The 22,857-nt window shown below is 45.3% G+C and overlaps 1 protein-coding gene across 1 annotated transcript in view; it reads left to right on the forward strand.

The window, feature by feature from the left end:
* ECEL1 (endothelin converting enzyme like 1) overlaps window positions 1–14,953 on the forward strand; it is a 192,538-nt gene extending 177,585 nt beyond the window's left edge. Inside the window, exons 15-18 of the mRNA XM_063916541.1 lie at window positions 1,055–1,120; window positions 2,107–2,202; window positions 3,958–4,034; window positions 12,074–14,953. Coding sequence (XP_063772611.1) covers window positions 1,055–1,120; window positions 2,107–2,202; window positions 3,958–4,034; window positions 12,074–12,173 — 339 coding nt within the window. The 3' untranslated portion in view covers window positions 12,174–14,953. The remainder of the gene's footprint in view (window positions 1–1,054; window positions 1,121–2,106; window positions 2,203–3,957; window positions 4,035–12,073) is intronic.
* Window positions 14,954–22,857: the final 7,904 nt, after the last annotated feature.

Consider the following 22,857-nt stretch of genomic DNA (forward strand, 5'->3'; position numbering starts at 1 on the left):
AGTGTACAATACAGTTTAAACACATAATATTGGGAAATATTAGGCAGTCTGACTATATTAGGCATATCTATGGTGGCTGAACCCAATATTATTCTTTTAACAATTCCTCCTTATGATTTTTAATATGAGCACTTATGAACACATCGGCATGAGCTGGCAGGGTAGTTTCAGTCAGCGGAATAATGTGTGGCAGAACGCAGCTACTGGCTATAGCACACCCAGATACTAGGGTCTGTTCACCCCCCTCCACCCAAAGGTTTTTTAGAATGCTTCCTGTCACCTCCCCTAAATGCCAGCAGTGTGTCAATCATGGTCCCCATTTGTTCAATGTGCAGTTACTAATCCTTGCCTAAGTGAGAAAGTCCTGTCAAACCACCATTTTGCCAATTTGGTTGTACAGTAAGTGTTGTACAGTAAGTGTTGTACAGTAAGTGTAGATACACTTGCATTTGACTTTGCATTCTCGTGTTTGTGTGTGTTCATTTGTGTGTGCTCGTTTGTGTGTGCTCATTTGTGTGCGCTCGTTTTCTGAGCAAATGCAGAGCAAATTCATGCAAGATACATTACACTAACTGGTTCTGAGATTTAGATGGAGAAACATAGATATATATCTAATTTATTTATTTATTAGCAGTTTCTTATATAGCGCAGCATATTCCGTTGCGCTTTACAATTAGAACAACAGTTATAGAACAAAACAGGGCAAAGACAGACATAGCGGTAGGAAAGCCCTGCTCGCAAGCTTACAATCTAGAGGGAAATAGGTATTGATACACAAGGATAGATGCTACCTGTTACATAATGTTTCCCCAGATTGTTAGCTTCTTAGTGGGTTGTATGATATGATCACCCAGCAATGTTGGAAGACAAAATGTGAGATTATGGGGACTGTGCAGAGGGAATGTAACTGGATAGGGAAGCATTGAAGGTTATGTGTGTGGGTCAGGAATTTGGTAGGCTTGTCTGAAGAGATGAGTTTTCAGGGAACGTTTAAAGGTTTGGAGACTAGTGGAGAGTCTTATTGTGGAGAGCTCATTGTCTACTCTCGTTTTAGGTAAATGGAAGATTAACTTTGGGAGAAAATATTGCAGACATGGGTGGCCTAAAGCTGGCTTATTATGTAAGTAACCACACAGTGTAATTATTTTTCAGTTTTATCTACCTACATGATCTTGCTTTCTCACTAAGTGTATTCTCCTGTGATATTGCTGTATACATACACGACACGGTCGAGTCCCATTATACCTCCTACATTCAGGCCCAGCAACAGGGGAAGTCAAAGGGGACAGCTGTACCGGACCCCGATGTTCAGAGTGTCCCAGAGAATCTGGCACAAAGAACTGGGGCCGCAGCACCTAATAATGCTGCACCAGCCCTTCACTGCAAGAGAGGCACCGCTGCAGGCAGCAACAGCATGGGAGCAGCCGGCATGTAGTAACCAGAGATGGAACTCAGATAGGGCCACCATCAGCAGCTACAGGGGCGGGGTACAGCTGCAGCCATCTGCAGGCTTTAACCCGGTCCTCACACACTGGGTTATATACATGCTAGACCCGCAGCACCCTGCACCCTCCACAGCCTAGGAAGGATGAGCCTAGGAAGGATGTCGTGCGCTGGCTTGGTGGGTATACAAGGTGTGCAATAGGCCGTCTGCACACATATCACTCGCTGCTGTCATGGGTAAAAGGATCGAATAATCTCAGTTGAAGAAAGGGATGATTATTGGCTTTCGTGCCAAGGGTGGCAGTATTTCTGAAACAGAGCAGTTTCTGAACTGGTGCGTGTTACTGTGGTGAAGGTGTAATTTGACTGGACAAATGGCATAATTGCGAATAACCGACGTAGAAACTGCGGAGCAACACATTCCACTGATGTGAGAGGTGAACATCAGCTACGAAGATGCGTGACGGCCGACTGACATGCTTCAGTGGAGCAGCTCACAATCAAAATGAACCTGGGAGCTACCAGTGTCTACAATGACAGTTCAGTCTGTCTACCTGCTGTCCGTGCTGCACACGGCGGTTACTCTGGCTATTAGCTGGTGGTCATAATAATGTGACTCAACCGTGTATATGATTTGTTCTGACATGTGCTGTATCTTTCCAGGCATACCAGAAGTGGGTGAGAGAAAACGGCCCCGAACGCCCACTACCTCGTCTGAAATACACACATGATCAGCTATTCTTCATTGCATTTGCACAGGTCAGAAACAATAACAGCTCTGTCCTGTCAGAAGACAGAACCTTTTGATATCACTGTCCTGCGAGAAAGTGTAACGTAATATCATTATGGTTGTGAGAAAGCAGGGCGTGACATCATTGTGGCTGTGAGAGAGTGGGGTGTGACATCACTGTGGCTGTGAGAAGGCGGGATGTGACATCATTGTGCCTGTGAGAGAGTGGGGTGTGACATCTCTGTGACTGTGAGAAAGCAGGTTGTGACATCTCTGTGGTTGTGAGAAGTGGGGCATGATATCACTTTGGCTGTGGGAAAGCAGGTCATAAATCACTGTATCTGTGAGAAAGAAGGGTGTGACATCACTTTGGCTGTGGGAAAGCGGGGCGTGACATCACTGTGGCTGTGGGAAAGCAGGCTGTGACATCACTGTGGCTGTGGGAAAGCGGGGCGTGACATCACTGTGGCTGTGGAAAAGCAGGTTGTGACATCACTGTGGCTGTGGGACAGCAGGTCGTGACATCACTGTGGCTGTGGGAAAGCAGGTCATGAATCTCTGTAGCGGTGGAAAAGGGTGTGACATCATTGTGGCTGTGAGAGAGCGGGGTGCAATATCACTGTGGCTGTGAGAAAACGGCATGGCGTCATTGTGGCTGTGAGAGAGTGGGGTGAGACATCACTGTGGCTGTGAGAAAGCAGGTCGTGGCATCACTTTGGCTGTGAGAAAGTGGGGTGTGACATCACTGTGGCTGTGGGAAAGCAGGTCGTGACATCACTGTGGCTGTGGGAAAGCAGATCGTGACATCACTGTGGCTGTAAGAAAGCGGGTCATGACATCACTGTGGCTGTGGGAAAGCAGGTCGAGACATCACTGTGGCTGTGAGAAAGCGGGTCATAACATTACTGTGGCTGTGGGAAAGCAGGTCGTGACATCAATGTGGCTGTGAAAAAGTGGGTCATGACATTACTGTGGCTGTGGGAAAGCAGATCGTGACATCACTGTCGCTGTTGGAAAGCAGGGCATGACATCACTTTGGCTGCGAGAAAGCGGGGCGTGACATCACTGTGGCTGTGGGAAAGCAGGGCGTGACATCACTGTGGCTGTGGGAAAGCAGGTCGTGACATCACTGTGGCTGTGGGAAAGCAGGTCGTGACATCACTGTGGCTGTGGGAAAGCAGGTCAAGACATCACTGCGGCTGTGAGAAAGCAGGGGGCGTGACATCACTGTGGTTGTGAGAAAGTGGGGCGTAACATAACTGTGGCTGTGAGAAAGTGGGCTGTGACATCATTGTGGCTGTGAGAAGTGGGGCATGACATCACTTTAGCTGTGAGAAAGTGGGATGTGACATCACTGTGGCTGTGGGAAAGCAGGTCGTGGCATCACTGTGGCTGTAGGAAAGCAGGTTGTGACATCACTGTGGCTGTGAGAAAACAGGTGATGACATCACTGTGGCTGTGGGAAAGCAGGTTGTGACATCACTGTGGCTGTGAGAAAGCTGGTCATGACATCACTGTGGCTGTGGGAAAGCAGGTTGTGACATCACTGTGGCTGTGGGAAAGCAGATCGTGACATCACTGTGGCTGTAAGAAAGCTGGTCATGAGATCACTGTGGCTGTGGGAAAGCAGGGGTGTGCTATCACTGTTGCCATTTGTGAGGTGAAACTTTATATTTATTTGAAATTTGATGTACAGTAAGTTAGCACATTCTTAAAATCCATTATGCAAAACACATCACTGAGCAACTTAAATGCCAATCTGTTTCTTTCCCCTCATTATTTAGAACTGGTGTATAAAGAGAAGGTCCCAGTCTATATACCTGCAGGTCCTGACTGACAAACATGCTCCTGAACATTACCGGTATGCGTAATAAAAAAATGCTAATTACAGTAAAGATTGATTTGACTTCTTCCATCTTATGGTATCCCACTGTGTGTGTCATCTTAAGCTTCATATCATTTAACTGATTGTAGTAAACATTTCACTTAAGCTGGGTACACACCTATAAAAACCAAAATCAATTATTTATGTTCTATTTAGACATCTGAATATCCTTACAAAGAATTAAGGTTCAAAGAGTGTTGAGGATAAAAAAGGGGCAGGCAAGATGGGCCACGTGGTTCTTATCTGCCATTAAATTCTATGTTTCTACTTTCTATGCTTATTATTTGTTTATTTATTAACAGTTTCTTATATAGCGCAGCAAATTCTGTTGCACTTTACAATTGGACGCAATGATAAAACAAAACTGGGTAATAACAATCAGAGGTAAGAGGGTTCTGCTCGCAAGCTTACAATCTGTAGGGAAATTGATATTGATACACAAGGAAAGGTGCTATTTATTGTATAGTTGTCCACCAGATTGCAAAGGTTCAAGGTGGGCTGCCTGATATCACATCACAGCAATGATGAACCAGGGTCAGAAGGAAGGGAAAGTGAAGAAAGAGAAAATATGTGGTGGATGTGTGTGGACAACTATAGTTCAGTGGGGATATCTTTGGGTAGGAAAGCTTATGAAGGTTATGTGGGCAGTTCTGGAATGTGATAAGCTAGCCTGAAGAGGTGAGTTTTCAGGGAACGCTTAAAGGTTTGGAGACTAGGGGAGGGTCTTATTGTGCGTGGTAGGGCATTCCAGAGTGGGTGCAGCCCAAAGAAAGTCCTGCAATCTGGGAGCAAGTAATGAGTGTGGATGAGAGACGTATATCTTTGAGATAAGCGAAGAGATGTACATTGGTGTAGTTTGGTTAATGCTTCTATGTATGCTGCACCGTTGCAAAAGTGTTAGCCAATAACAGTCTTATAACGCTCCTGCAACAGCAAGGAACGGTAGGTTGCATCTTATGTACTGCTTAATATTTGTTGGGCAGACCTCCCCATCCCATAGAAGATTTTACACACTGGGCTATTTTAACACAGTGTGTACGGGGCTGGGGGCTGCCAAGAGGCTGACAGGAGGTCAAGCTGGGTACACACTGCTCTGCTGAGCGGGAGCGTTAACCCAATCAGCAGCATGATCGTAAAATTGTGTGCCAAGCTTTAGTTGTAGAAAGTTGCTGTGATTGAAGCCTTACGTTGACACAGAAATGTTAATGCTGCATATTTATCACATAGCAATATAGCTATGGCTCATCAGGACACAAACCATGTATTGCTGATTTATATTTAACCACTTGCCTGGCATGGTCGCATCAGATGCGACCATGCCAGGAAGTGTTTTATCTGACCTGGTCGCACAGGATGCGACCAGTCAGATAAACTGTGTTAGCAGCAGCAGGGAATGGAAACTTTCCTCCGCTGCTGCTCTCAGAGGGGCCGTAAGGTCCCTCTGCCTTCCAGCACCCAGTCCTCAGTGTTGCCGTGCTGCCGATCTTTGCTGATCGGTCAGCACGGCAGGACCACCCACCCCCAGCGGATGCAGACAAAAGCATCCTCTTGTAAGTGTAAATCATCGCTCCCAAGTCCCCCGTCATGTGTACCTGGCAGCTGTCTGGGCTCTAAAAACTAAAGTTGTGATGGTCACAATATTCCGATGGTCGTGATGTTCCCGATCGATGTTCCGATTTTTTTTTTTTATTAAAAAAGAAAATGTTTTTCTTCTTTTTTTAACTAAAATCTTTTTGGATAGGGTTAAATTCATGTTCTTTACCTAATTCACTCATAAAAAAAACGTCAATTTCTCTATCGTCCTAGTGGATGCTGGGGTTCCTGAAAGGACCATGGGGAATAGCGGCTCCGCAGGAGACAGGGCACAAAAAGTAAAGCTTTTCCAGATCAGGTGGTGTGCACTGGCTCCTCCCCCTATGACCCTCCTCCAGACTCCAGTTAGATTTTTGTGCCCGGCCGAGAAGGGTGCAATCTAGGTGGCTCTCCTAAAGAGCTGCTTAGAAAAAGTTTAGCTTAGGTTTTTTATTTTACAGTGAGTCCTGCTGGCAACAGGATCACTGCAACGAGGGACTGAGGGGAGAAGAAGTGAACTCACCTGCGTGCAGGATGGATTGGCTTCTTGGCTACTGGACATCAGCTCCAGAGGGACGATCACAGGTACAGCCTGGATGGTCACCGGAGCCGCGCCGCCGGCCCCCTTGCAGATGCTGAAGTCAGAAGAGGTCCAGAATCGGCGGCTGAAGACTCCTGCAGTCTTCTAAAGGTAGCGCACAGCACTGCAGCTGTGCGCCATTTTCCTCTCAGCACACTTCACACGCAGTCACTGAGGGTGCAGGGCGCTGGGGGGGGGCGCCCTGGGAGGCAAATGTAACCTATATAAAGGCTAAAAATACCTCACATATAGCCCCCAGAGGCTATATGGAGATATTTAACCCCTGCCTGGATTCACTAAATAGCGGGAGACGAGCCCGCCGGAAAAGGGGCGGGGCCTATCTCCTCAGCACACGGCGCCATTTCCTCTCACAGCTCCGCTGGTCAGGACGGCTCCCAGGTCTCTCCCCTGCACTGCACTACAGAAACAGGGTAAAACAGAGAGGGGGGGCAAAATTATGGCGATATTTAGATATATATAAAGCAGCTATAAGGGAGCACTTATTATAAGGCTATCCCTGTTATATATATAGCGCTTTTGGTGTGTGCTGGCAAACTCTCCCTCTGTCTCCCCAAAGGGCTAGTGGGTCCTGTCTTCGTTAGGAGCATTCCCTGTGTGTCTGCTGTGTGTCGGTACGTGTGTGTCGACATGTATGAGGGCGATATTGGTGTGGAGGCGGAGCAATTGCCAAATATGAGGATGTCACCCCCTAGGGAGTCGACACCAGAATGGATGCCTTTATTTATGGAACTACGGGATAGTGTCAACACGCTAAAGCAGTCGTTTGACGACATGAGACGGCCGGACAATCAATTAGTGCCTGTCCAGGCGACTCAAACACCGTCAGGGGCTGTGAAACGCCCTTTGCCTCAGTCGGTCGACACAGACCCAGACACAGGCACTGACTCCAGTGGTGACGGTGACGAATCAACCGTATTTTCCAGTAGGGCCACACGTTATATGATTTTGGCAATGAAGGAGGCGTTACATTTAGCTGATACTACAGGTACCACTAAACAGGGTATTATGTGGGGTGTGAAAAAACTACCTATAGTTTTTCCTGAATCAGAAGAATTAAATGACGTGTGTAATGAAGCGTGGGTTGCCCCTGATAAAAAGCTGATAATTTCAAAGAAATTATTGGCATTATACCCTTTCCCGCCAGAGGTTAGGGAGCGCTGGGAAACACCTCCTAGGGTGGACAAGGCGCTAACACGCTTATCTAAACAAGTGGCGTTACCCTCTCCTGAGACGGCCGCACTTAAAGATCCATCAGATAGGAGGATGGAAAATATCCAAAAAAGTATATACACACATACAGGTGTTATACTACGACCAGCTATAGCGACTGCCTGGATGTGCAGTGCTGGGGTAGTTTGGTCAGAGTCCCTGATTGAAAATATTGATACCCTGGACAGGGACAATATTTTACTGTCGTTAGAACAAATAAAGGATGCATTTCTTTATATGCGTGATGCACAGAGGGATATCTGCACACTGGCATCACGGGTAAGTGCTATGTCCATTTCGGCCAGAAGAGCTTTATGGACGCGACAGTGGACAGGCGATGCGGATTCAAAACGACATATGGAAGTTTTGCCGTATAAAGGGGAGGAGTTATTTGGAGTCGGTCTATCAGATTTGGTGGCCACGGCTACAGCCGGGAAATCCACCTTTCTACCTCAAGTCACTCCCCAACAGAAAAAGGCACCGACTTTTCAACCGCAGCCCTTTCGTTCCTTTAAAAATAAGAGAGCAAAGGGCTATTCATATCTGCCACGAGGCAGAGGTCGAGGGAAGAGACAGCAACAGGCAGCTCCTTCCCAGGAACAGAAGCCTTCCCCGGCTTCTACAAAAGCCTCAGCATGACGCTGGGGCTTCTCAAGCGGACTCGGGGACGGTGGGTGGTCGTCTCAAAAATTACAGCGCGCAGTGGGCTCACTCGCAGGTAGATCCCTGGATCCTGCAGATAATATCTCAGGGGTACAGGTTGGAATTAGAGACAGATCCACCTCGCCGTTTCCTGAAGTCTGCTTTACCAACGTCCCCCTCCGAAAGGGAGACGGTTTTGGAAGCCATTCACAAGCTGTACTCTCAGCAGGTGATAGTCAAGGTACCTCTTCTACAACAAGGGAAGGGGTATTATTCCACTCTTTTTGTGGTACCGAAGCCGGATGGCTCGGTAAGGCCTATTCTAAATCTGAAGTCCTTGAACCTGTACATAAAGAAGTTCAAGTTCAAGATGGAGTCACTCAGAGCAGTGATAGCGAACCTGGAAGAGGGGGACTTTATGGTATCCTTGGACATCAAGGATGCGTATCTCCACGTTCCAATTTACCCCTCACACCAGGGGTACCTCAGGTTCGTTGTACAAAACTGTCACTATCAGTTTCAGACGCTGCCGTTCGGATTGTCCACGGCACCTCGGGTCTTTACAAAGGTAATGGCCGAGATGATGATTCTTCTTCGAAGAAAAGGCATATTAATTATCCCATACTTGGACGATCTCCTAATAAGGGCAAGGTCCAGAGAACAGCTAGAGATGGGATTAGCACTGTCGCAAGAAGTGCTAAAACAGCACGGGTGGATTCTGAATATTCCAAAATCCCAGTTAATGCCGACAACTCGTCTGCTGTTCCTAGGGATGATTCTGGACACGGTTCAGAAAAAGGTTTTTCTCCCGGAGGAAAAAGCCAAGGAGTTATCCGAGCTTGTCAGGAACCTCCTAAAACCAGGAAAGGTGTCTGTACATCAATGCACAAGAGTCCTGGGAAAAATGGTGGCTTCTTACGAAGCAATTCCATTCGGCAGATTCCACGCAAGAATTTTCCAAAGGGATCTGTTGGACAAATGGTCAGGGTCGCATCTTCAGATGCACCTGCGGATAACCCTGTCTCCAAGGACAAGGGTGTCTCTTCTGTGGTGGTTGCAGAGTGCTCATCTATTGGAGGGCCGCAGATTCGGCATACAGGATTGGATCCTGGTGACCACGGACGCCAGCCTGAGAGGCTGGGGAGCAGTCACACAAGGAAGAAACTTCCAGGGAGTATGGACGAGCCTGGAAACGTCTCTTCACATAAACATTCTGGAACTAAGAGCAATATACAATGCTCTAAGCCAGGCAGAACCTCTGCTTCAGGGAAAACCGGTGTTGATCCAGTCGGACAACATCACGGCAGTCGCCCATGTGAACAGACAGGGCGGCACAAGAAGCAGGAGTGCAATGGCAGAAGCTGCAAGGATTCTTCGCTGGGCAGAGAGTCATGTGATAGCACTGTCAGCAGTGTTCATCCCGGGAGTGGACAACTGGGAAGCAGACTTCCTCAGCAGACACGATCTTCACCCGGGAGAGTGGGGACTTCATCCAGAAGTCTTCCACTTGCTGGTAACCCGTTGGGAAAGACCAATGGTGGACATGATGGCGTCTCGCCTCAACAAAAAACTGGACAGGTATTGCGCCAGGTCAAGAGATCCGCAGGCAATAGCTGTGGACGCGCTGGTAACGCCTTGGGTGTACCAGTCGGTGTATGTGTTTCCTCCTCTGCCTCTCATACCAAAAGTATTGAGAATTATACGGCAAAGAGGCGTAAGGACGATACTAGTGGTTCCGGATTGGCCAAGAAGGACTTGGTACCCGGAACTTCAAGAGATGATCACGGAAGATCCGTGGCCTCTACCTCTAAGGAGGGACTTGCTTCAGCAGGGTCCCTGTCTGTTTCAAGACTTACCGCGGCTGCGTTTGACGGCATGGCGGTTGAACGCCGGATCCTAAAGGAAAAAGGCATGCCGGAAGAAGTCATTCCTACTTTGATTAAAGCAAGGAAGGAAGTAACCGTGCAACATTATCACCGAATTTGGCGAAAATATGTTGCGTGGTGCGAAGATCGGAGTGCTCCGACGGAGGAATTTCAACTGGGTCGATTCCTACATTTCCTGCAATCAGGATTGTCTATGGGTCTCAAATTGGGATCTATTAAGGTTCAAATTTCGGCCCTGTCGATTTTCTTTCAAAAAGAATTGGCTTCAGTCCCTGAAGTCCAGACCTTTGTTAAGGGAGTGCTACATATACAGCCTCCTGTGGTGCCTCCAGTGGCACCGTGGGATCTCAATGTGGTTTTGGACTTTCTAAAATCTCATTGGTTTGAACCACTAAAGAAGGTGGATTTGAAATATCTCACATGGAAAGTGACCATGCTTCTAGCCCTGGCTTCGGCCAGGAGAGTGTCAGAACTGGCAGCTTTATCTTACAAAAGCCCATATCTGATTTTCCATTCGGACAGGGCAGAACTGCGGACTCGTCCGCATTTTCTCCCTAAGGTGGTGTCAGCATTTCATCTGAACCAGCCTATTGTAGTGCCTGCGGCAACAAGTGACTTGGAGGACTCCAAGTTACTGGACGTTGTCAGAGCATTAAAAATATATATTGCAAGGACAGCTGGAGTCAGAAAATCTGACTCGTTGTTTATATTGTATGCACCCAACAAGATGGGTGCTCCTGCGTCTAAGCAGACGATTGCTCGTTGGATCTGTAGCACAATCCAACTTGCACATTCTGTGGCAGGCCTGCCACAGCCTAAATCTGTAAAGGCCCACTCCACAAGGAAGGTGGGCTCATCTTGGGCGGCTGACCGAGGGGTCTCGGCATTACAACTTTGCCGAGCAGCTACGTGGTCAGGGGAGAACACGTTTGTAAAATTTTACAAATTTGATACTCTGGCTAAGGAGGACCTGGAGTTCTCTCATTCGGTGCTGCAGAGTCATCCGCACTCTCCCGCCCGTTTGGGAGCTTTGGTATAATCCCCATGGTCCTTTCAGGAACCCCAGCATCCACTAGGACGATAGAGAAAATAAGATTTTACTTACCGATAAATCTATTTCTCGGAGTCCGTAGTGGATGCTGGGCGCCCATCCCAAGTGCGGATTATCTGCAATAATTGTACATAGTTATTGTTAACTAATTCGGGTTATTGTTGAAGGAAGCCATCTTTCAGAGGCTCCGCTGTTATCATACTGTTAACTGGGTTTAGATCACAAGTTGTACGGTGTGATTGGTGTGGCTGGTATGAGTCTTACCCGGGATTCAAAATCCTCCCTTATTGTGTACGCTCGTCCGGGCACAGTACCTAACTGGAGTCTGGAGGAGGGTCATAGGGGAAGGAGCCAGTGCACACCACCTGATCTGGAAAAGCTTTACTTTTTGTGCCCTGTCTCCTGCGGAGCCGCTATTCCCCATGGTCCTTTCAGGAACCCCAGCATCCACTACGGACTCCGAGAAATAGATTTATCGGTAAGTAAAATCTTATTTTCTGAGCAGTTTTTGGGGAAAATAATCGTCAGTTAAGTGGTTAAGGAACTAGATACATTTCCACATGTTGTGAATTTAGTAAATATCAGTTGTAGGGGACAAATCAGACCTAATTTATTACTATCTTCCCCCTCTACTTCCACTGTGATTTTTGAATTCAGATTATTTACACATCATGAGGTAAATGTAATAGGGTCTGAGTTGCCGGAGGTCTGGTATTTTATCCGGGAATGGCCGTATTTTTAAAGTGGCAAATATTTACCTGGTTTTGCCTTGTACACTATTATATTTCCTGTTTTCTTGTACACTATCTATTATATTTCCTGTTTTCTTGTATACTATTATATTTTCTGTCTTCTTGTACACTATTATATTTCCTGTTTTCGTGTACACCATCTATTATAGTTCCTGTTTTCTTGTATACTATTATATTTTCTGTTTTCTTGTACACTATCTATTATATTTCCTGTTTTCTTGTACACTATTATATTTCCTTTTTCTTGTGCTTTATCTATTATATTTCCTGTTTTCTTATATTTGTTTCTGCCCCTCTCTTAGGGTTATGGGTAGTGTCTCTCAGTTTGAAGAGTTTGGGAGAGTATTTCACTGCCCCAGGAATTCCCCTATGAACCCAGCTCAGAAGTGTTCTGTGTGGTGATATAGGGAGCATTGCTGGAGCTAGCTCCATCCACACCACAGCACAAATACTCTGTACGTCTACATCAGGAGAAGAATGTCTGCGTGTGCCTTCTACACCCACGGACCTTGGGTAACTGACCTTTTACACCCACGTTGCATGGGTTACTGGGTCCTTGAATAGAATGTTGTTTCCTGAGCTCTTGACACCCACCCAGGATATGGCTTGTAAAGATCTTTACAACCCTCATGAATAAGATCCAGAGTCGCTCACACCATGGACACGTTACAGAGGCTGCTGATCATCCAGAAAAGGATTTATCGGGACAAAGGACCACATAAAATGGGCCACAGACTTCAAAATAATCAAATAATGAGTTATTGGGTCTTTAACACCAACAGAAGATATTGTAGGTTATTGAGCAGATTACATGAGCCTCTTACTTCCACAGTAGAGTGATTAAGCCCACTGTCAGCAATATAAGATGGATTTATGGGCCCTTGACTGTATCAGTTGATTGATAAGAAATAGGTGTTTATTAAGACCTTTAGACACACAAAAGATTACTGAGCCCTTGTTCATCCATGTTGGATGGGTTGCTGAAGCCTTCATATTTATAGAGGAGATGTTTTTGAGCACCTTATACCCACGGAGAATGGACAACAGCACCTTTTGCATTCTCAAAAGATGGTTACTAGAGTTATTTACACCCAGAGACTTCAGGGTAACAAACCTTTTCATATAGACAAAGATGAGATAACAGAGCTCTTCCCACCCACAGATAATGGGTAACTGAGTTTAAATATACACAGAGAATATTGTGTTGTTCATAGCCACAAAATATGGGTAACGTCTTCTATTTCTAAATAAAAAATAGCTACTGGGATGATCTGGGCTGCAAGCCACTCATCCTTGAATCATCTGGCTAATGGGCAAATCTAGAACAGATTATTTTGTTTCGATCTTCCTTCATTTTACTTTGATGAAAGTGACTTGTGCCAAATACATGTCGTCATGTCCTCCGGTGATTTCTGCATGGCAGAGGCGGGACAGCACTGAGAAAATGCTCCAGAATAGTATTCGTTTTTAATTAAAACTAGGTGAATTTAATGATGATATACTTGAGTTATTAATCATCGCATTCCAGCACATAACTATGTAATCAGTATCACTGGTTTCATTCCATTACTTTTGTGTAGACTATATTGAGACAATGGGCCTGATTGAGAGGTGGACTCATAGCCGATGATTGTGCAGTCAGGCAATGTTTTTGTGTCCGAGTCGCACTGCACATGTGCCATTATGGTCTTGCAATGGCGCTCATAGTGTGGATGAGGACGCAGAGTGTGACAGATAGTTTGTGGGAGGTGGCGACTCAAACAGATATATAAATATTTACTACTCACAAATCCTGCCTGCGTTTTAGGGTAAAATGTCAGCCTATGGGCCAAAATCAGAGATGTAGGCAACCCTATGATTTGCTTACATCTCTGATGGTTGTAGATCTGCATATGAGCAGGATCTGTAATGCACATGTGCAGATCTGTGTCTGCAACTAAGGTTGCAGTGCCTTTTATTAACATGCTGCGGCCATTTGAGGGAGGGGAAGGGATGGGCATGGCTAGCGTTTTAGAAAATAGGGGCATGTCGGAACTGTTGTCTGGGCATGCCGAGGCTAGTGGCTGGCCCCGCCCCGGCAGCGTGAAAACACCAGCCCTACAGCTGCTATATGAACTGAGTCCATCCCTGAATCATGCCCTACAGTGTCCAACTATTGTCTCCTCATCCAACCGCCACATCTTGTGTACACTGGCTCTTTCTTTAGATCATTTACATCCCTTTACTCCCTCTACACTACATCATTATTTTTCCATTACACCATTACATCTCATTTTCTGTATAAAGAGCCCATTACATTGTTTACCTAATAAAAACAAGTTAAAATGTTAAATGTTTTATTTTTCTTAAGTTGTAATAAAACATTTATATTTCCATTAACTACTCTAGGCTATATGAGGGTTGAGATTGCTCAACATTCTAAATTTGTACCAAAATCATACAGTAGGAACCAATAAGCAATTAGCTTTTATCTGTAATGTGCAGGGTACACAATGTGTACAAAATATCTGATTGCTTTGTCTTCAGTACAGATGTGCTCAGAAAGCTACTTTATCATCATCATCATCACCAAAGATTATTTGCACTCCATTGTATTTGTCATGGAATTCTCATAAACTCCTCACATTATTAGATTTAAGATTATTTATAAATTATTTACTGTTCAGAAGGAGAAGCAAAGTGATTGTAGTCCATGTATGAGCATATAGATTACTTTCCCAACAGTTACAGTGATCAAAAGTCATTCATTCAGTGCTCGATAAAGGTAATTTTATACTTGTGAGCCATAAGACCAAGATCCCTTTTAGTATATTGTGAGACATTGCTGTAAATCTTATTCATTTACTTATGCAAAACAGTGTGAAAATATTAGAGCGAGCACATAAAACCAGAATGGGAAATTGTTTAACGACATTATATTACAAAAGAACCTGAAAGAAAGATTTCATGGCTAAGTCCTCTTCCCTATTTAAACGGCCAAACTGGAATGCATGTGTACTGTATATCTGCAGCTAAAACTAGCAATCTGTGAATCCTGTACTGTTGGTGTCACGCTGTGTACAATAAAGTGATTGGTAGGTACTGCGTAATTACAATTGAAAATTTAAAGTTATAGGGGACTCAATGGCATCTGCAGCCCAGGGTGCATGATTGTATAATCCCGCATTTTGTGTCCATTGGAATTATGAATAAAGTTATTATTTTTTTAACTTGGTACTTTTTGAATATTTTCCACATCCTGACCTCATCATCTAATGGAATTCTATAGACTACAGCAAGTATAAAACTTTATCAGCTCCAAGTAATACAACCCAGTGCTACATAGGGACTGAGACCGTAGTTATAGGCTTCTTAACCAAATATCCTAGTTATGGCTACACTGCTACTTTAATGCCAAACACTGGAAAGCTGTGTTTACAAAAATTGACAATAAATAAATAAAATAAGCCCAGTATAGCTCTCTCCTATAGACTGGGCTGGTTACATCTAATACGAGGAGACAAATAATTAGATGTACTGTATTTCAGCATAAAAAAAATCAGCACCAGACTGGTCTGGTCCCATTATAGCAGGCAATGGAGCCAATAGAATGGCTGCTGTGTCTCATGCAGTGCCCAGCCCAGGTCCTGAGCTCATCTCTCTGGTGATTGGGCTGGTCTGTGAATGCTATTGTAGCCCTGTGTTCCTGTTCTTAGATGTGGCTTTGTGGTTGATGTCGAATACTTTTGCCATTGATGGGAGAGAACCAGATGGATTCCCTCCATGCATAATCGAATATTTGTTTTTTTACAAGTTGCCGGGACACCCGCTATGCCCCGTCCGCAGACTGTTATTGGCCCACAGGCCAGTCACTGAAAGAACAGGGATGACCATCGGTGGGTGACACCATCGATGGTCTCCCATACCATAGTTGGTTACCATTGATGGCCACGCACAGCTTCAACATCGATTGCAACCGTCGAGAGCGAACACACTGATGGCCATCCCTACTCTGACTCTATATTTTGTGTGTAAGGGTTATATTGGTTCTCATTTGGTTATCTGATTTAATACTACACATTCATCAATAGTTTCCAAACATTACATATACATTAGAATCTCACGACAGTAGGAAGCAATATTGCCTAGATTATTAATAACTAGAGATTTTCAGACAGCATATACAAGTAATTAACAAGGAATCATTGTCTATTGTTCACAGAGCTATACACTGTGGCCTTGAACACCTGCAGGACATAATTGGTCTACATTCTGATATATATATTTCTTATTTAGCGTAAGTAAATCATGCTTACTATAATTGGTCTACACACTTCTACATATTTCTTATCTAGTCTAAGTAAACCATGCTGCATAGGCACATTCCTAAATGAAATCTAACTTTCTTTGTAGCAAAACTTCTCATATGCCTTTGTCTCTTTCCATCAATTGAACAACACAAAATGAAGTCATGTAGTTAAACGTGGCTCCCAACTCTATCAATATACAGTTGACAAACTGGTGTGGCAAACACTCGTTTTGCTTTGTTCTTTTGTGTTTGTTTTGTGGAGGGGTTGTGGCCACACTATCCATATTTGGCCACACCCTCTCAGTACCGAGGCCCATGGGTGTCCCAATGGCCCTAATAAAAGGCAATACTGTAGCATGGAATTCCCCTGTCATAATGGGACTAACAGGGCTGTTTCTAGTCAATTTGGCTCCCAGTGCGAAATTTAAAAATGTGCCCTCCCCCCCATTGACATAAAAAAAAATACCCCCCCTATAGATATAAAAAAGAAAAATATGCCCCCAGCAAGAGGGCGTGGCCTTGCTAAAATGGGCATGATCTCGTTAAAAATGGGCGTGGTCTCACCTGAAAAGCTACCTTACACCTCAATTTTTGACCCTGCATTCTGCACCAACAGTTCACGGCCACCCGGAGGCGTCGGAACAGTGGGGGTAAGGGGGCAGCTTGACCCCCCCAAACATGAAGGAGGCGCGGGGGAGCGCTTACTTGCGCATCCCCATGAGCAGCTTCTACTTCAAAAGTAGCTTACTGTAGCAGGCAGGGTGCGGTGTCCATTCTCTACTGGCCGGCTGTCTCTTCACACTGATGTATTACTGGGAGGAGGTGTGGCTGTAGCCCCGGAATGCCACGCTTCCTCCCAATAATACATCAGTGAAGAGAAAGCCAGCTAGTAAAGAAGGGACACTGCACCCTGCCTGCTACAGTAAACTACTTTTTAAGTAGACGCCGCCAACGGGGTGCAGAAATAAGCGCTCCCCCGCACTGACAGGGGGGAGGGGAGGGTAGAAGGAGAGAGACCGGCACCGCAGCAGGGGCGCCAGAATAAAATTCTAACTTGGTCCCCCCCAGCGTGAAATCATTCTGGAGCCCCTGTGGCCACCACAGGGGGGAAAAATAAATTCCACCATATTAAACGCCACACAACCACACGCGTCGCCCGCCACAAGAAACGGCACTGGGGACAAAGCTCCAGTCTGTTGTGTAGGGGACTGAATCCTCTATTGAATTGAGCCTGGAAAATAAATTTGCCCCTTATCTCAATACCCCTGTGGTGAGTGCTAGGGGAACAATGTAAAAATAAGAAAAACTAGTACTTTAATATGTGGTACTGCTGGTCCCATCAAGCCTTGACTGCTATTAAGTTGTAAAACAATAAGTTCAGGTATCCATGGCTGTGAAGTCTAAGTGAGCCTGGGACAAATAATGCTTCCAAAGTAATATGCTATTAAAAAAATTACCACACTGTATCTTAATCTACTTTATAAAAGCAAAAATTTGTCCTTCTGTCTTTCTATATAAATCCACAGTTTACAAGCGAAGATCATGACATTTTACATATGAGCATATTAAAACATGTCGGAGGCAACTAAAACAATTTGAAATCCCTAGCAGCCCTAGGGGGGAGACAGCATCACAGAGTATATCATTAGACAGCATAACTCCGGAATTGCTGGAGCAATGCACTCAAAAATTGGTACACATATGCCTTACAATCTGGGAACAAACACTGTGGGGGGAAGACACCACTAGCACCCCTAGGTATGGGACAGCAGCACAGAGTATGTCAGCAGACAGCAAAACTGTGGAAGGTGTGGAGCAATTTATACCAGACTTGGTACACATCTGACTTACGATCTGGGAACAAACTCTGTGGGGATTAGACACCCCTAGCACCCCTAGGGGTAAGACAGATGCACAGAGTATTTCAGGAGACAGCATAACTCCCGAATGCCTGGACCAATTTACAACAAACTTGGTACACATATGACTTACAAGCTGAGAACAAACACTGTTGGGGTAAGACATCCCTATCACCCCTAGGGGTGAGGCAGCAGCAAAGAGTTTTTCAGCAGACAGCATAACTCTGGAATGCCTGGAACAAGTTACACCAAACTTGCTACACATATGACTTACACTCTGGGAACAAACACTGTGGGGGTAACACACCATTAGCACCCCTAGTTGCCCGGGATTTTAAGAATGTCTGTTTACAAAAATAAATATAAATATTAAACACTGTATAAATAACATTGTAGATAGCTTAATACTCGTGCTTACTAATGGGGAATTAGCTGTAAAGGAGTAGGGTAAGCCAAAGGTTTCTATTTGAAAAGCATGGTGGACCTTCCGGACAATTTTTAGGATCGTAGGAGGAGAGGAACTCTTCCAATCATGTGCTATTGCCGTCCTCGTAGCAATAAAATGTGGCCCAAAACATATCGATCTATATTAGATAGGTCCTTTGGGCAGTGGCGGAACTACCGCCAGTGGAGGCAGTGCCTTGCACTGGGGCCCGCCACTGTCCAGGGGTCCAAAGCATGTAATGAGTCAAACTGACTCATTACATGCCGCTGTGTGCTGCGGGCAACCGCCACCAGCAGCACACTGCCGCCCGCCGAGGAGAAGAGAGCAGCGGCACGGGGGAGGAGGAGGGAGGGAGCCGCAGCAGCGCTGTGTAATTGGTAGAGGCGCTGCTGCTGCTGTCCCTCTGCTTCAGCATAGGCTGCCCTCCACCGCTGTGAATGCTGGGAAGTGCATCCCAACATTCACAGCGGCGGAGAACAGCCTATGGTGAAGCAGAGGGACAGCAGCAGCAGCACCTCTACCAATTACACAGCGCTGCTGCGGCTCCCTCCTCCACCTCCCTCCTTCCCCTTCTTTCCTGCCCGGGATCTCTGCAGAAGCTGCACCGAGGAGCCTGAGCCAGCGGAGAAAGTAAGTATAATTCTTTCTTTCTTTCTTTCTTTCTTTCTTTCTTTCTTTCTTTCTTTCTTTCTTTCCTGTCTGCCTTAATGTGTAAAAAGGGGATGCTGTCTGCCGTAATGTGTAAAAAGGGGTGCGCTGTCTGCCGTAATGTGTAAAAAGGGGGACGCTGTCTGCCATAATGTGTGAAAAAGGGGACGCTGTCTGCCTTAATGTGTAAAAAGGGGATGCTGTCTGCCGTAATGTGTAAAAAGGGGGATGCTGTCTGCCGTAATGTGTAAAAAGGGGACGCTGTCTGCCTTAATGTCAAAAAAGGGCACGCTGTCTGCCTTACTGTGAAAAAAAGGGCACGCTGTCTGCCATAATGTGTAAAAAGGGGGACTGTCTGTCGTAATGTGTAAAAAAGGACACACTGTCTGCCGTATGTGTAAAAAATGGCATGCTGTCTGCCGTAATGTGTAAAAAAGGGTATGCTGTCTGCTGTAATGTGTAAAAAGGGCACGCTATCTGCCGTAATGTGTAAAATGGGCATGCTGTCTGCCGTAATGTGTAAAAAGGGGACTCTGTCTGCCGTAATGTGTAAAAAGGGGGACGCTGTCTGCCGTAATGTGTAAAAAGGGCACGCTGTCTGCCTTAATGTGTAAAAAAGGGGACACTGTCTGCCTTAATGTGTAAAAAGGGGACGCTCTGCCGTGATGTGTAAAAAGGGGAATCTGTCCGCCATAAGGTGTAAAAGGGGCTCTACTTGGTGTAGTGGCGCTACTGTGCGGCATAATTTGAATAATGGAGACTACTGTGCACAGTTATATGAATTGGTATTATTTTGTGGCCACACCCCTTCCCCACAAAGCCACGCCCCTGTTTTGCATGTAGGGGTGGGGCTCCGATTACGTTTTTTGCACACAGTGCTAAAATGTCTACTTACGGCACTGTTGCTAGGTATTCATTTCTCTGGCTCTGAGCAGGTCCCCCTCACCAGTTCCTCTCCAGGGGTGATGGGGTGGACTTGGAGTGGATGAGGAAGGGGGGGGGGCAAAGCATTTTGTCGCACATGGGCCCACCGCTCGCTAGTTCCGCCACTGCCTTTGGGTAAATATGTAATAAGGCCAGTGAAGGCGACTCTGAAAGGGGGTTGTGGATAACCTTGGAGGCAAGCATAAATACATCCTGCCAGAGCTGGCAGAGCATAAAACATGCCCAGAAAATATGAAAGAGGTTGCCCACCTCCGTACAGTTTCTCCAACATAATTTGGACACTGTAGGCCAAATCCTATGCAGTATAGCGGGGGGTAAAATAAAGGCCATGTAGCAGTTCAAAGTGCATTTCGATATGGTTAGTACATTTGGACATAGTATGTGACGAAAGGTAAATCAACTCCCATTGTTGTTGGGTAAATTAACAATTAAGATCCAATTCCCATTGGAGCTGAGCAGGTGTTTTAGTCCCCCTCCCGGAGTCGCACTCCAGAGCATACCAGAATCGTATAGAGCCCTTGGCATTGCTAGAAGTGATTCTCGCTAAGATGGCGGGGGTTGGCAAGAGCATTGGACCTGAAGATCGTAATGAGCTGGTTATCCAATGGGCAATACGATAGTAGGAAAACATTTCTCTAGCCAGGAGGCCATACTGATCTTGTAGAGTACAAAATAAAGTAATTGTTGTACCATCTACCAATTCTGAAACAGTTTGAATACCACATGATATCCACTTAGAAAGATTCAAATCTGGAATAAGGCCCAAGAGAGCAGATATTGAAAGTTTACGAGAAGGGAGAGAGACATTTTTAGAAGAAACCACAACTGTATCCCACGCCTTATAGGAATCTACAGTGTGAGACCGGAATCCACAAAAGATCAGTCAGCGGGGCATGTGCACCTAGTTGTTTCTCTAGATCTACCCATTGCTTCCTGCCTGCGTGTAACAACCAGTCACTTATTTGTGCTACAAGGGAAAGCAAGTTGGTATTTCTTTAAGGCTGGCACCTCAAGCCCTCCAAATTTCTGTGCTCTAGTTAATCGGCTGTACGCCATTCGGGGAGGCTTCTTGTTCCAAACATACTTAAGTATCACAGAGTGTATTTGACTAATGACTTTCTGAGGGACTAAATAAGGTATCGAGCGAAAAAGATACATCAATTTGGGTAACACTGACATTTTAAATATTGCTAGTCTACCTAACCATGACACCTCCAACCCTAACCACCTTTGTAAAAGCGCTTCTATGTGTGAGAGTAGTGGGGTGTAATTAATGACTGCAATTTGCGATAAGGAGTTTGGGATATTAATACCTAAATATAAAATATAGTCCTTCTTCCAATTATATTTCTAAAGTCTCTTAAACAGAGACAACCTCTCTGGCGATAAATTAAATGGCAGAGCTTCTGTTTTAGACGTGTTGAGTTTATAGAAGGATGCTGCGCTGTAGTGGTTGATAATGTCATGTAGGGCCGGCAACGCAGTGTCAGGGTGTGTAATGAACAAAAGCACATCATCTGCAAACAAGCCAAGCTTATGCAGAGATTACCCAACCTGTATGCCTGGGAAAGATGAGGATTGGAGTATATTGCCAGGGCAAGCGGTTCTATGGCGAGGGCATACATGAGGGGTGACAGTGAGCATCTCTGTCTAGTGCCATTTGAAATTTTAAAGGGGGAAGATAGAAAACCATTACTGAATACTACAGCCGTTGGGGAGCTATATCATGCCAATATAGAGGACAAGATTGCACCGGTGATACCAATTTTCAATAAACTATCACGGAGGAACCCCCAGTGCAGCCTGTCAAATGCTTTTTCAGCATCTAAGGAAAGGAAAATAGCTTCCTCCCCCTTGTTTGTTATATGTTCAGCAAGGTCAAAAACCCTTCTTGTATTGTCCGTTGATTGCCTTCCTCTGACGAATCCCTCCTGATCTGGATGGATAATATGAGGGATGAGAGGTGATAGCCTATTCGCTATAAGCTTGGAAAAAAATGTAGGTCCGTCGTTGAGCAATGCAATGGGTCTGTAGTTTTGGAATAGGGAGGGATCTTTACCTTGCTTAGGAATTGTGATGATTCGTGCCTGCAGCATTTCTTCAGGTAAAGAACCACAATCTGTGGCATAGTTGTATAAAGAGGTGAGGGTCGAGAGAAGATCGGGGGAATTTTTTTTTATAAAAGGCATTAATGAATCCATCTGGACCAGGGGCCTTCCCTGATGGTAGGGATTTAATATCCAGTACTATTTCCTCCTCCGACCATTGCACGTTAAGGGAGTTTAAAGTGTCTGCAGACAACTTGGGGAGGGAAAGGTCTGACAGGAAGGAAGCTATAAGAGGGGGAATACGTTGCACAGTGTCAGGGTCAGATTTTAGATTGCATCGTTGTGCGTAATATTGAGCAAATGCCTCCGCAATATCAGACAGGTTTAGAAGCTTCTGGCCTACCGATGTATCGATGTATTTGATTTTGTTCCTAACCTGCCATAGTATCAACTTGCGAGCTAAAAATTTACCTGATTTATTGCTCAGTGTGTAAAACTTTTGTTGTAGTTTAGAGTAAGCATGTTTCATACGTTGCAAAAACAACGCGTGGAGTTGGTTTCTAATGGATACTAGTTCACGCTTCAAAAGACAGGAAGGCTGTGCTCTATTTAAGGACTCCACTTGGAGGAGGCGTCATTCCAAATCCTCCTGCTGGGTTAAGTACTGTTTCTTAAGTCGGGCATCTGTTTGAATTGCTACACCATGGAGAAATGCTTTTAAGGCATACCAGTGTGTAGGGATAGATGTGTCAAGGGGAGAGTTAGGGGCTAAATAGGTCTCCAAAGCAGTGCCCATGGCGGATGATGCCTCAGGGGAAGTCAATATATAGTCTGGGAGTCTCCGAGGTCTAGG

The sequence above is a fragment of the Pseudophryne corroboree genome, chromosome 4 (genome assembly GCF_028390025.1).
Source record: "Pseudophryne corroboree isolate aPseCor3 chromosome 4, aPseCor3.hap2, whole genome shotgun sequence".
NCBI classification, from domain to species: Eukaryota; Metazoa; Chordata; class Amphibia; order Anura; family Myobatrachidae; genus Pseudophryne; species Pseudophryne corroboree.